Source organism: Chrysemys picta, chromosome 1 (assembly GCF_011386835.1).
Source record: "Chrysemys picta bellii isolate R12L10 chromosome 1, ASM1138683v2, whole genome shotgun sequence".
Taxonomy (NCBI): domain Eukaryota; kingdom Metazoa; phylum Chordata; order Testudines; family Emydidae; genus Chrysemys; species Chrysemys picta.
The window spans coordinates 218,602,659-218,618,039 of NC_088791.1; the positions used below are offsets into that span (position 1 = coordinate 218,602,659).

General features: G+C 43.7%; 1 protein-coding gene across 2 annotated transcripts in view; it reads left to right on the forward strand.

Moving 5' to 3' along the window:
• Positions 1 to 15,381, forward strand: part of CTPS2 (CTP synthase 2) — a 139,770-nt gene that overhangs the window by 97,929 nt on the left and 26,460 nt on the right. For both annotated transcript variants that reach the window (XM_065580275.1, XM_065580281.1), the window contains exon 14: positions 8,106 to 8,202. In XM_065580275.1, coding sequence (XP_065436347.1) covers positions 8,106 to 8,202 — 97 coding nt within the window. The remainder of the gene's footprint in view (positions 1 to 8,105; positions 8,203 to 15,381) is intronic.

Below are 15,381 nucleotides of genomic sequence, written 5' to 3' on the forward strand. Positions count from 1 at the left end.
ACTCATGTGAGTAAGGGATGCATGTTTGGGCCATTGATAATATTAATTTCCAAGCTTACAGATGGCAGTCATCGTTTTGCAGAAAATGGATGTAATTTAGACAAAGTAGAGGAACCCAGTGGTTGAGTGGCAAATCCTGTGGTGATGAGTGTTTTAGATTTGTGTAATAATAATTTTGTTTGCTTGGAATTCAGTGTTCTTTGAGGCAAAAATATATTTTGTTGTGTTTAATGTTTTCATATGCTTAGTACTGGCCATAGAATTTTTGTAGTCTGTGCATCTTCTGCCAATAACTAAGATTCGAAAAGTCCTCTTTTTAAAAAAGTACGGGAAGAAGTTTTCTGTATTCCTGTTTACACTTGGAAGTTTTCAGTGCCAGTTTTTCAACTATAGCTGATTAACTCTCACTTAAATTCGGCTTTCTTTGTTGTAATTTTTTTTTTATTTCCAGTGGATCAGTTTAACATTACTTCTTTCTGATTGGTTGGGCCTGCTGAACAATATACTTATCTTAATTGTAACAGATCAATCTGAATCTAGTAAATATTGATTACCCCTGCACAGCAATAAATGAAAGGGTGCCTGGGGCATTTTAAAGGGAGTTTTTGTTGGTTTTCATTGCAGGGATTTTCCTAACCATGCCAGGAGTTATTAGTATTCAACAGCACCTGCTGCTTCATTTCATACTATCATCTGCTTTCCCCTCTGCACACCTATGTAACTGTTAGCATTATCCTTTGAGCTCTTAGTGTTTAGCTAGTCTGTATAGTCATTCCTTCTCCTGGCAATTTGATCAGCACTTATATTAATATCGAGTGCTTTCCGCAGTTACAAATCGTTTGTTCCCTAAACAGGAGAGGATTAAAATGGCAGACAAAATTGAAGTTCTTACTGATTTTCCAGAGTCTTTAAATCAAGTTATATCAATTCAAGGATATAACGTAGCATATTGCAGATATGGAGCTAAGTTACAAATGCTAAAGTAGCATAGCTAGTTTATTTGGTTTGCTTTGTGAGGACTTCCACTTTCTATGTATTTTAGAGTATAATACAGAATTCTGGATGTAAATGGAACATTGTGATTTGTTGTTAAATGAGATTCTCCTCACATTAGCCGTTTGCAGTTACAGAGCTCTTAAGCGGCCACATTTATAGATGGCAGCCTGAAACAAAAATGAAAGGTTTGGGGGCTTAAAAATTTGTTTCATCTCCTTCCAAATACTAAGATTTATTGCATTCTCCCAGTTGGTATTGCAGGACTTGAGACAATCTTTTTCAAATCCTGATGGTCCTGGGAAAATTAGGCTAGTTGATAATTTGCCCCACCAGCAAAGACTTGTGCCAGGAGGCAAATACTTAACATGATAAATGGTGCAGCTTCCACAGGTTGAGGCTTATGCACTAAATATCTGAGTCTGACAGTTTTCTCATTTGCATTTATAAATTTCCTAATACCAATGAAATACTCCAAACAGAAAATTACTAGAAATATTGAGGTCTATGGGTGTTTAAAGTCATTCATCATTGTGATTTAATACCAATGAGACCATACTGTTATTACCTAATCATACTCCTGGGGGAATTCTGCGCCAAAACATTAAAAATTCTGCAGCAAAAAAACCTAAAAGTTCTGCACACAATATTTCAAAATTCTGCATATTTTATTCACCAAAATAACAATATAATCACACCAGTTTCAATTATTTTTGGTCATTTATTTCAAAATACCTTTCAGCAAGTATGTCAGTAACAATACAGACAACAAAAAAGATTTAGGAAATGTTTTTTGACAAATAGATTCCTTACTAGGCATATTAATACAGAACTCTGAGTAATAATTCATTTAAACTACAATACAGAACCATATTTCCCCCATCCCTCAGAAGCAGTGCAAAGGCTTGGGGGAGCCAGGGGTAATGGAGGAGCTGAAAGAGAGGGAAGTAAATTGCAGGGAAGGAGCCTGGGTGTGAACTTGAAGGGATGTTGGGTATGGGTGGGAAAAGTATGCAACAGGTTTTTTTGGGTGGCGGGGAGGGATTGTTAGGGAACTTCCGCCTTACAGACCTTGGCTGACCCCTAGCCTCTCCCATTCAGTCAGGCACATCTGTCCCTGTCGCCATGTCTTCCTGCATCCCATGTGTCCTTGCACCCCCTGTCCACATGTGTCCCTCCATCCCCACTCAGACACCCACTCTCCCATCCCCATGTGTCTCTGTGCCGCCACTCAGCCACTCTCCTGTCCCTGTGTGGCTCTGTACCCCCTTCCCCTGTCTCCATGTGTCTCTGTGCCCCCCTCAGCCACCTCCTGTCCCTATGTGTCCCTGTATCCCCCATCCCCGTGTGTCTCTGTGCCCCCTCTCAGCCACCCTCTATCCTTATGTAGCTCTGTACCCCCTCCCCATAACCATGTGGCCCTGCACCTCCCTCCCCCCGTGAACCTGTGTCTCCACTCCCATTCAGCCCCTGCCCCAGTCTGTCCTCCCCCACTAGCCCTTATGAGCCCCTGTCTGATCTCCCCATCACCCCATTCTGTCTGTCTCCCCATAGCCCCTATCTCCTGGCCTGAGAGGTGCTGCAAAGAAGGCAGCCTCTTTCTCTTCCCTAGCTGGTCGGGAGCTACTGCTTGTGTCTTATCACCACAGTGCCCTCTGGTGGGCAAAAGGCGGAACTGCAGAAGTTATTTTCTGCTGGGAACTGCTGCTGTTCTTGCACCACAGCATCCTCTGATGGGCAAAAGGCAGAACTGCAGTAACATTTCGGCAGAAGTTCTTTTCTGCGCAAAAAATTAAAAATATGCATGGTTCATTAATTATGTGCACGCAGTAGTGCAGAATTCCCCCAGGAGTAGGATTTACTACAGTGATGGAAAAAACCCTTCCAATGCCGTAGTGTCTACAGCACCGCAGTGGCGTAGTTGTAGCACTGTAGTATAGACATTCCCAAAGTAATGGAACAAATAAGCATTGATGGTTGTCTCAAATAGTCTCCAAAGGAGTAGACAGCAGTAGAGGTTATCTAAGTGGAAAGGAGGGTCCAGGTTGAGGTCCAACGTGAGTAATTAATTTATAAATACCTCTTTTCCTCACCCAACCACACAGAGCATTAGTAGTCAGAGCCCTTTTCAGTTCACCTGGTACCCTAGAGTTCAAGCAGTAGAGGATTAGTTTATAATGTGCCTATCAAAGAATAACTAAGTAAGTACAAAAATAAAAATAACGTGACCACACATAATAGACTGTTTCCCGTTTTAGACCACCACTCCTCTGACAGAAAATCTCCTGCTAATTAGAAACAAGATTAAATAGCTGCATCATATATTTTTTCTTAAAGGTCACTAACTCAGACTTAGGTAGATTTTAAGTAGATGAGCGTTCCAGGGACTGGACCATCTATGAACAATGTGCTGCTGCCCACCATGAAAATTTAACTACGGAACCAGTGAGAAAGAACATTCGAGATAGAATAACAGAAGCGTGGGGCTGGAAGGAACCTCAAGAAGTCATCAAGTCCTGCCCACTGTGCTGAGGCAGGACCAAGTAAACTTAGACCATCCCTGACAGGTGTTTGTCCAACCTGTTCTTAAAAAACCCCAATCATGGGGATTCCAAGCCTCCCTTGGAAACCTATTCCAGTGCTTAACTGCCCTTATAGTTAGAATTTATTTTCCTAATAGCTAATCTAAATCTCCCTTGCTGTAAATTAAGCCATTACTTCTTGTCCTGCCATAAGTGAAACAATTGATCATCGTCCTCTTTGTAACAGCCCCCAACATATTTGAAGACTGCTATCAGGTCCCCTCTCAGTCTTCTTTTCTCAAAACTAACCGTTCCCAGTTTTTTTTTAACCTTTCATCATCGGTCAGGTTTTCTAAACCTTTCATCATTCTTGTTGTTCTCTTCTGGACTCTCTCCAGTTTGTTCACATCTTTCCTAAAGTTTGGCACTCAGAATTGGACACAGTACTCCATGTGAGGCCTCATCAGTGCTGAGTAGAATGGGACAATTACCTCCCATGTTTTACTATGCCACTCCTGTTAATACACCCCAGAATGTTATTAACCTTTTTTGCATCTATATCACATTGTTGACTCCTGCATTTGTGATCCACTATGACCCATAGCTCCTTTTCAGCAATACTACTTCAAAGCCAGTTATTCCGCATTTTGTAGTTGTGCATTTGATTTTTCCTTCCTAAGTGAAGTATTTTGTACTTGTCTCTATTGAATTTCATCTTGTTGACTTCAGACCAATTCTCCAATTTGTCTAGGTCTTGCTGAATTCTAATCCTACCCTCCAAAGTGCTCGCAACCCCTCCCAGCTTGGTGTTCTTTGCAAATTGTATAGGTATACTCACCATTCTATTGTCCAAGTCATTAAAATATTGAATAGTAGCAGTCCCAGGACTGACCCCTCTTGGCACCCCACTAGATATACCCTGCCAGTTTGACAGCAAACCATTGATAACTACTATTTGAGTATGGACTTTCAACCAGTTATACACCCACCTTATAGTAATTGCATCTAGACCATGGTTCCCAGTTTATGAGAATGTCATGTGGGACTGCATCAAAAGCCTTACTAAAATAAAGATATATCATGTCTACTGCTTCCTTCCTACCCAGTAGGCCAGTAACCCGGTCAAAGAAGGAAATTAGGGTGAGGTTTGGCATGACTTGTTCATGAGAAATACATGCTGGCTATTTCTTATAATCCTATTATCCTCTAGATGCTTAAAAATAGATTGTTTAATAATTGTGTTCCCATATTTTTCCAGTTCAAAGTTAGGCTGATTGGTCTGTAATTCCTGTGTCCTCTTTGGTCCCCCTTTTAAAGATAGATACTATGTTTGCCCTTCTCCAGTCCTCTGGGACCTCACCCATCCTCCATGAGTTGTCAAAGACAATTGCTAAGGGTTCTGAGATTGTTTCAGCTAGTTCCTTAAGTACCCTAGGATGAATTACATCAGGCCATGATGACGTATCTAAATATATTTTAATCTGTTCTTTCACTATTTTGGCTTGTGTTCCTTCCCCCCCGTTTTGTTAATATTAATGGTGTTGTGTATCTGATCACCATTAACCTTTTTAGTGAATAATGTAGCAAAGTAAGCATTAAACACGTTAACCTTCTTGATTATAAGCTCCTTCCCTGCTAAGTAGAGGACCTACACTTTCCTTCATCTTTCTCTTGCTCCTAATGTATTTATAGAACAACTTTTTATTGCCTTTTATGCCCTTTGCTAGATATAACTCATTTTGTGCCTTAGCCTTTCTGATTTCGTCTCTGCATAACCATAACTGCTGTAGTGGGGCATGGGAAAAGATGTGGTTTCATAGAGTGGCTATTTTTAGTGCTTTAGAGGTACTCATCAGCACTTTGCTTTCCACCTGGAGGCAAAAATAGAAGTTCACATCCCAGACCAAAATTGTAACATGTTCCAACTGAAGTTCCCCATTTCGTAAATAGGAAGTCACATTATGGGCTAGTTGATACTTTTGATTCTTCTTCAGGACCAGCCCCAAGTTCTGTAATCTCATGTGGAAGTGACTAAGGGGTGGATAAGTATAGGGAGAGGCCCAGATTAGAGTGGCAAAGTCACAGAATTCAAGAATTAGGCATAGTCTCAACAAAGGAGGAAGTTGCCATCTCTCTCATTTTCTCCAGAGGCTTCCATCTACCTGCCGGCATTACTTTCAGGATATTTTGAATGAACGTTCATGGAAGATCCTATCTTGGCCAGGTACTGGGAAGGCAAAGAAATTATAAAGTTTAGATTTGAAGTGGGGAATAAAAAGTACAGATGAGTATAATCATCAGCATACAGGTAACAATAGATGAAAACCTCTCAGACCTAATTTTTAAAATAGGAGCCTAAAGTTGACTTTGTAGAAATGCTATTTGAGTGCTCAGCACTTTTGAAATTCAAGCAGGTGACTAAATATGGATTTAGGAGCTTACAATTTTAACAACCTTGACCCTCATGATCTTCTTCAGTAACCTGAAATACACATTAAACAGCAAAAACATGGAACCCACACAATCCTATTGGGAGTAATCATTAGTGAGAATGAATGACTGTTCATCACCACCACCCCATGTCATCTACAAGAACCAATATGCCACCCTTCCTATGTTCTATAGGCAAGCAAGCAACTCCCCATTGGAGTTTTGCCTTTGACTTCAGTCAGTATTTCACCCTGTGTGTTTTGTACATTCTGTTTCTGATGTTATATGTTTTGATTATGTAACTGTGCCCAGTGTTTCAAGTGTGTATTGCAAATAAAATTGTAAGTTTTAATGGTAAAATGGTAATTATACTTCAGAAAAGTATAATTGATTTAAAAATATGTGGACTGGAGTAGTGATACTTTGGCTGAAGAAGCTGCATAATCCCCACATTCATGTTATTTGGGAAGTAATTACCGTGTTTGTAATCTTAAACCAATTTGATCACAGCTTTTATTCATGGTACTTTACAACAAGAATATAGATCATAAATAACATTTGAAAGATATGAGGTTATGCAGAGATAATTGCACATCTGAATTACATTGGCACTGTGCCCCAAGCACCTTCCACCATCCCTACTGAATTGTATAGCTTCACGTTATGAAATGCATTATTGCTCTCATAGAATGTTTTTATTGCTCCAGAAGGGCAAACTAAAGTTCATAAAATGCAGCTCCTGATTACCACTCTGTGTGACTATTTTTTATTTTCTGAACCCTTCTTGGCCAGTCTCATTCCTTGGTGTGTTTTTATGTATATGGATACATAAATTTGCATCTCTACCAATTTGAGAGGTTTTATCACTGTGATAGGGATTTCCCATAGATATAATGGCTAGTACCAGCAAAACCAGGCAAACGGCAAAATTTTAACTGTAATCCCTGTATCATTCCTTGCAACTAATCTCACTCATCGCAAAAAAGATATTCAATTGAATAGCGTGTTCAAGTTACAAAGGCTACCAGAAATAATGGTATGTTTTGTGCAGCAGCATCAGAATACCGTTCCTGCTGTAGGCAAAATGCAGTGTCAGCTGCTTCTGGTTCTTCAGGTGACAGTCAGCATTAGAGAGTAGAATTCATTATGTTAATGGGAAGCTAAGAGTTATCTTAAAGTACTTCTTTCAGGGGTCGTGCTGCAACAGGGAAAGTGATGATATCGTCCCAAGTTCTGCCCACAAACCAAGCTCCACCCATTCATGATAGCTATACGAGATGCCGGTCACAGTAGATTGTGCAGAACTTCATATTCCTTCTTCGTAATGTTTTTCTGTTATCTGTAGTAAAACTGTTAACAAAGTTGATATTATTTTGGATTCAGAATCACCACCCCATTAATATGACTAGGGCAGTTCACACCTCGCAGCTAATGTGTCAGGATGTCTACAGACTCAGGAAGTCAGGGCTACCTCAGGGTTTGTCTAGTTCACATTCCAAAGGTAATTTTTGAAATCAAGGGCATGTCTACATTTCAAAATCTTATTGTAATCAAACATGTTTGGGAAGAGTTGAGTTAACTTAAATGACAATGCATACGACTGACCGGTCAGCGTAGACCAGGGCACATCATGTTCAGCACCATGTGAGCTAGCTGTGATCAAACTATGGTTCCAAAGCATTACACGTTTAAAGTGTGGTACATAAGATCGAAGAATTGAAGTGATATTATGGCACCTTTCTTGCCCCCAAAATCTCTTGCTCTCATTGATGATATCCTAATGTGGGTTGCATATATCATCATCATCATCATCATGGGAAATCCGAGAAGGACGTAGACTCCTTGCAGATTGAGTGCCACCTGAATCAGTCTTTATCTAGGTCCTTGAGGTGGTCTGGCTGGATATTCGTTTATGTCCATCATTGCAATCTGATTACACTACCAAAGCTTTTGGCAACCATGTGATTGCCAACTATGAAGCATCGTTCTTTGGTAAACATGAAATTCATTGGTCTTCCATCCTAATAATATGTATGAGTCTATGAAATATTGTAAATATAATAAAGTTAATATTTTAATATCACATGGACTTCTATATAATCTTTTTCTCAAATAAATAAAAAAATCATGAAACACTACTTCAATATTTTCTCTCGCAAGGTCATTGACATGCCTGAACACAATCCTGGAGATATGGGAGGAACAATGAGACTGGGAAAAAGGAAGACTGTTTTCAAAACAGAAGACTCTGTCCTAAGTAAGTTACTTCTTGCCTGTTTCATTTTCTCTCATGATAAAAATGCCATCTGTCTCATATTTAAAGGCCTAAATGAATTGTGCCAAACATGTTCTTGTGGTTGCATTCATTGCCTCTCCTTACACACCATGCAGTCCACATTTAAAATGTTTCCTACCCTGAAAAGCAACTACACAAATAGCATTTTTTATTCATCTGATTAGTTCCTGGGGTGAATCTTTTTATTATCTATAAACAACGTCTACTAAAGATAAATTAACAGCCCTCTCTTCCCTCTCTCCCTGTTTGAAGTGCATGCCGATGAATCACCCAGAGAGGCACTGGAGGGGGAAATACACAGCTTCATTCTCTCTCTGTCCCACTTTCGCTTCTCTCCTCCAAGCACCAGATAAAATGGTCACTGTGAGGGGAACTGGCACAGACTGGTGACTCTGCGGGCAACAGTGGGAGGACAGGAAGCTCAGTACACCAGGCTGGCTTCAACATGTTAGGTCCCCAACAGTGCTCCTCTCTCCAGATGGATGGGTTACCTTAGATGCCCCCACGTTGCCAGATTCTTTACAAGGGCACAAGCATTTCTCGTTGTACAGAACAGGCTGCTGCTGCTGCCTCTCTCTTTTTTGATGACACACCAGTACACCCAGCAGGAGCCAGGACTTCCAGCAAGAAAAGTGGGTGGGTCAGTCAAGAAGGACATAAAGCTGCCTTGTATAAAATATTGCAGTTTTATTTTTTAAATTAAGTGCGGTTATTTATGCAGTGTGATCCTCAGTTTTTCAGAATGTGACATTGGTGGTTCAAGCCACTTTTTAAACTATGGACTGTGGTGATCGTCTTGCCTCTTGTGGTAATAACCCTCTCTATTTTTGTGTTCAGCTTACAAGAAGCACAAAGAGAGGAAAACAAATATTGAGCCCAAATCTACCCTCGGATGCTCACATGCAGCTCCCACTGGAGTGGTGAATGAAATTCTATGGGTAGAGCTTGAGCCATATTGAACAGAGATATTTGTCAGATATACTCCTGCCCAGAGGATGTGCCAGAAAAAAGGTCACATGGGAACGTCTGTGTCATTATTCCCATAAAATAAACATTAGTAATTCATAAATTCAATGTAATCCATTGTTGCCCATCATGGAATAATAGTCCATTTTTATTCTAATCAATTTTCTATTTTTTTCACCATCAAGATCCCTGGCATTAGGGTTCTTTGAGCTCCAGTAATGCTTAGCAAATATTATTTGTCCAGCCTGGCATGTCACAGCAAACGCCAAACCCACTATTTTTACTGCCTTGGAAGCTGAAGCACACTTGGATGATATGATATACGAATGGTAGCCAGTGTGCTTCACATTCATTCCCAATGCTTGAGTGTGGATTTAATCCAGTCATGTTCATTCTAGCCAGAATTCTAGGGCAAACAGACACTGCTTACCTTCTCTCATCTGATATGTTCCTTCTGATTAACTTAAAGGATGCCTGTCTGCGTGAACTTCCACAGTCCACTGCTAGAGGACTCAGCCAAAGCCTCCTCCTTTCTTACTTTTACATATGAGGTGAAAAAATAGAGGAAGTGAATAAATGCCCAAACTACATTGGGAATTCGGATTCTTGTCTAAGTGCTTCATTCCATTTAGTAGACAGGAACTTCAGCTATCTCTTAATGTGTCCGTCACAAAAAAGAAATTACCCATTAAGTAACTAATGGAGACCATTTGTTTCAGAATGATAAATATTCTATGCTATGAGTGACATTCCATTCAGACAATATAGAAAAATACTTCATTCTTTCCCCTAAATAATTTTGTACCCAAATACATTACAAAGTCCCCAATAATACACATGAGATTACTTGTTGATAGAGTGGGATTAGTCAGGAACAAAAGAATGCTACAAAATAGAAATCTTTATTTATGATAAGTAGTTCAGATACCCTTTATTTCTGGAGATGCATTTGTGGCCCAAGCAGATGTTACAAAGAGTCATTTTATATTGCCCCTTGAAGCCATCCCTTTAATGAAACCTTCCTGAGCTGAATGTGCTTACTGAAGTGTAACATTTTCTCCTCTATTTTAGAAAATATTTAAAAATATACATCAGTGCAAGACACTGGCTTGTAATTAAGCTATAACTGAGTGTCTGGGTTTTTTTCTGGGAACCTGTGACGGGGTGGACTAGGCCCAGAGGCTCCCGGTTGGAGGCTTTGGGGTCCTACCACACTCCGTCGCAGAGAGGAGCAAATGAGAAGTCCTCCAAGCATCCTAGAGTGGGTGTAGAGGAAGCAGCCAATCCAAAGGGCTGCCGGAGAGCCATATAAAAAGGAGCTGCAGAGCCAGAGGCAATCAGTTGCTGCCTGGATCTGGAAGAGAGAAGCCTGTGTTCCTGGATGGCTAAAAGAACATCAGGACTATGGACAGCTCAGTGTGGGCAGGGACCAAGAAAGCTAAGAAGTAGCTCCTGGCTGACTGCTGGGACAGAGTAAGGACTGAGCCTGGGGAGGGCTGCAGGACGACACTGTCTCTAGGGCGGAAGCCCTGGGGTATGGAGGCCCAGGAGAAGGTAAAGACTATGCCCCAGAAGGGTTTTGTTCTGTTGCACCTACAGACAGTGTGTGTGACTTGACCGGAGAGCTGAGTGAGTCACTGAAGACCCACCGAAGAAACCATGCTCCTGAAAAGCGGGTGCTGACCCCATTACAGAACCAGATATAGTTGAATTAAGATTTTGAGAGAATTCACCTTTCTGCCCTGCCCTGCCCTGTCCTATAAACTTCCAGTACAGCTGAAGAAGTCAGAATATCATTTGTAAACTCCTGGAAATCCATCTTCTCCAGGTGATCACTCACTATTCAGTGGATTAGTGAGTTTCCATGTGCTACCAGCTATATAAGAGTGATGGCAATACCTTAATCTTAAATTAAAAGACAGTACTTTACGTCACAAAGACTGTTTCACTGATTTTAATATGAATTTAAGCAATCCGGCATTGCTTTCCTTCACTTGCCTGTTTTTAAATACTGCTGATGAAATTTCTAGAAAACAACTTAACATAAGAACTCATATGACAATCAAATGAAAACAGTATTTTCTATAAAGTCTTTAACCATAAAGACAAAAACTCAAAAAAGAAATTGAGCCTCTTGGCCTGACTCTAACCTTAGCATGGGGGCTTCTCCTGGGCTATGGTTAGGGCTGGGGCCAGCGGGAGGTCCCTGGGCTAAGGTTGGGGCTGGCAGAAAGTTAGGATTTGGGCTGGCTGGATTGGTGTCCCTGGGTTGGGGTTGGCGCCAGTGCTAGCAGAAGCCTTTAGTATAGGATGAGGGTTGGAGCCAGCAGGCGACCCTGGGGAAGGAGTAGGGTTGGGATTGGCGGAGGTTCCAGGACTAGGGTTAGGGTCGGGGGCCAGCAGAAGCCAACAGGCTAAGGATAAAGTTGGGATTTGCAGAGGCTGTGGCCAACAGAGGTTAGAGCTATGGTTGGGGCCACCGTGCAGCCCCCAGGTTAGAGTTCTGGTAGATAGCCCTAGGCTAGTGTCAGGATTTGGGGCGGCAGGCAGCCTTATGCTAGGGTTTGGGTTGAGACTAAGAGAGGCCTTCAGGTAGAAGTTAGAGTTCAGATCAGTGGAGGACTTCAGGCGGGCAGACAGCCCTGGGCTAGGGTTGGGGCTGGCAGATGCCCTGAGTCCAGGGTTAGGATTTTGCCCAGCAGAGGCATTTGGGCTACGGATAGATCTGGGATTGGCAGGCAGCCCTGAGATACTGGTATGGTTGGAAAGGGCAGTGGGTTTTCAGCTAGGATTGGTATTGGGGCCAGCAAGGGTGTCTATACTGCAGCTAGGAGTGAGACTACCAGCTCGGGTAGACAGACTTACGCTACTGGAACTTGAGCTAGCATGCTAAAGTAGCAGTATGGATGTTGAAGTTCTGGTGGAGACTCGGACTAGCCACCTGAGCTGAGACCTAGGGGGTAGGTGATCTTAAGAGCCCAAGCTGACACCCGAGCTGCAATGTCTGCACTGCTATTTTTAGTGCACTAACTTGAGCCTCACTAGTGTGAATCTGTCGACCTGGGCTGGGAGGCCCTCTCCCCACTGCAGTGTAGACATACGCCAGTAGGCCCTGGGTTTGGGTTAGGTGCTAACTATGACCCTAGCCCTGGTCAATCACCTGACTCCAAACTTAACCCCAGCCCAGAACCTCTGCCAGTTCTATTTGCAACACTATCATAAGAGCTTCTCCTGACCTGATTGCTAACCCTAGCCTGGAGCCATATGCTGGCCCCAACCTTAAAACCAGCACTGTGCAACCTGCCACACTGAAACCAAATCTTAGCCCAGAAACCCTTGCTAGCCCCAACCTGGGGCCCCCTCCTGGTATGAACCATAATCTGAGTTGCAGGACACCTGTTGGCCCCAACCATAGCCACATAAATTTAGCCTAGAATTTCTTGCCAACCCAAACCCTATCTGTAGCACAGGGCTGCTTCCTGGTCCAAAGTTTAACACTAGCCTGGGATTGCCTGTTGGCCACAGCCCTAATCTTAGTACTGAAGCCTCTGCTAACCCTAACCTTAGTCAGGAGGCCTTTGCCTGGCCCCAACCCTAATCAAAGTCCAAAAGCTAACCCCAACCTGGAGCCCTCTGCTAGCCCTCTTAGCCCTAATCCAGAACCCTCGGGCAGCTCTAACTGTAACCCAAGCCTAGCATGCTCTTCCAGCCCAACCTTTACCACAAGGGCACCTGCTAGCCCCATCCTTAACCCTACCCAAGGGCCATCTGCCAGCCTCAAGCATAACCCTTAGCCCAGAGCCACCTGCCAGCCCCAGTGTCAACCTAGCCTGGGGCTCACTGATAACCCCAAACCTGTTTGGCTGGGGAAGCTCAAGCGGCTTATATTGCCCTGAATAATGAGCAGGCCAGAGACTATGAGGGGGTTAAGGCAGCCATCCTAGATCTAGTCAGCCTCCACAGAGAAATGGCCACAAAATTCTAAGGTGCAAGGATTATGAGGCGGTGCAGCCCCAGTCATTTGCCCAAAAGTTGATGGATTGGGCCACCTGTTGGCTGAGGCCAGACATCCAAACAGTGGGGAAGATAATGGATGCTCTGGTGTTGGAACAGTTCCCTCAGGGCCTCCCCAAGAACATACAGGTGTGGGTTAGATGGCATCAATCTGGCACTTTGGATGCATTGGTAAAATTGACAGAGGGGTTCACAGAGGCGGAACTCCCCAGGACAGAGGGCCAACTCCATAAAGGATCAAAACGCAGAAGGAATTTTGGGGAATCCACAGCAGCCAGGAGTGTGGAGAGGAAGAAGGAAGATCGCAGAGGACCTCTGGCCAGGGCTCGATCCATGACATGTTTCCTGTGCAGGTGTCAGGGTCACTTGGAAAAGGACTACCCGAACATGGAATATGAGTTTTCTGAGTTTTGCATCTGAGACAGGACTGGAAGGAAGGAAAAAAGGAAAAATTGTCCACCATTCCAGTAATGGTGAGAAGGAAATGTCAACTGGTAGACACAATTCCTTTGATAGATAGGGCCTCTGCTTGCTCCCCAGTCTGGCAGGAGTTGGTGCAACCCCACTGGCTGGTAAGTGGAAGCAAGCTGGGGTAGTGGACAGATTGCCCCACCCCGTTGTGTTGGGTTCCAACTGGAGCCCCTTCCTATTAGGAAAACAAGGTGGTGTTGGGGGCCGCAGCTGGGGAAATAGAAAATCTGAGTGGGAGGAAATGGATCCCTACAGCAAGGGAAAAAACAAACCAGCAGGAGCAAATTTATAAATCCCTAGGGAACAGAGCCTAACGCAGGTGAAAGGGGAGGAAAACAGAGTCCTGCAAGAGACTGAGCAGGAGGGGATAGTAATTAAGGAAGTAGGAATGGTGGAGAAAGACAAGCAGAGCTCCTTAGTAGAGGTTGAGGGGCCCAGGGAGTACCCCATGGTGCACCCCAAGGAGAAGCAGGTCAGGCACAGTTTGGAGGGTTGGGAGAGCCCAAGGCCCTGACTAATCAGGGGAATGAGGGGAGTGCCCTCGATCCCCTGCCAGGTATAAAGCAATAGAATAGGGAGAGCAACCCCTCAGGATGCACATTGTGTGATGACTTGTGGGCTGAAATGGAGCTGTGGGGCATCCTCCCCCCACCAAGCATGGGTTCTGTGGATGGAAAATGGGTGAACACCACAAGAACAACCTTGATGATCACCCTAGGGACCAAGAGCAACCCCCAGAGCGTGACGCCTCTGCTAAGCAAGGGAAAGCACAGGGAAAGAAAAATCTGATTGTCAGGTAATGGGGGGAGATGGGTGTCAGAGTGCAGGGGCAACAGCGGCTGAGCCAGTACTCTGATCACTGCAACTCCAGTTAGTTGCCCCACAGCACCCTGGCTATGGGCACTGTGCCCAGTTGATAAGTTGGGATGGGATGGAGAGAGTTAAAAGACTAATTAACTCGTTAGCCCAAAAGGTGCAGGAAGGAAGTATGGAAGGGGAAAGAGAATGGGGAAGGGGCAGCCCCAGTCCCAGGCCAGCTGCCTTGTAGCATGAGTCACAAGAGATCTCTCTCCTCCTTGGCACAGGAGCTGAGGGCTCCATGGGACTGTTGATACGTTGCAGCATAGTCTGTAAAGGTTCTAGAAAAGAACCCTGTAAATGAACCACATGAGGTGTTTTACCAGAAGAAGGTCTCTGAGCCGTTTGTGGGCTAGAAAGTAGGCTGGAGCAAGTCTGCCCTGCCACAGGCTGGTAGCGGTCCCCTAGCTACAGTTACAGTTAGTTACTGGTGGTCCCAGTTTAAAGTTGGGGCTAGCAGTGCTTGCCAGGCTAGAGTTAGGGTTGGGGCCAGCATTCACCCTTGGGCTTGTGTTACAGTTGTGCTGGCAAGGAGTCCTGGGCTATTGCTAAGGTTTGTGTCAGCAGGCAGCTCACTGCTAGGGTTAGGGTTCGGTCCAAAAGGGCTCTGGGCTGTGAATAGGGCCCTAATCTTAGTCCTGGGCCTCCCACAGCCCCCCCAAACCATAGTCTAGGGCCAGGTGCCAGAGACAAGCCAACCCCCCAGCCCAGCTTAGGTCTACCTCCCAGCCCCACAAACTAATATATTAGTGTTCTGGTTTTTGTTTCTTTGTTTTTGTGGGGTCAAAATGGAGAAGTGGTTTAAGTTAAGTTACTTATCATAGCTGGTAG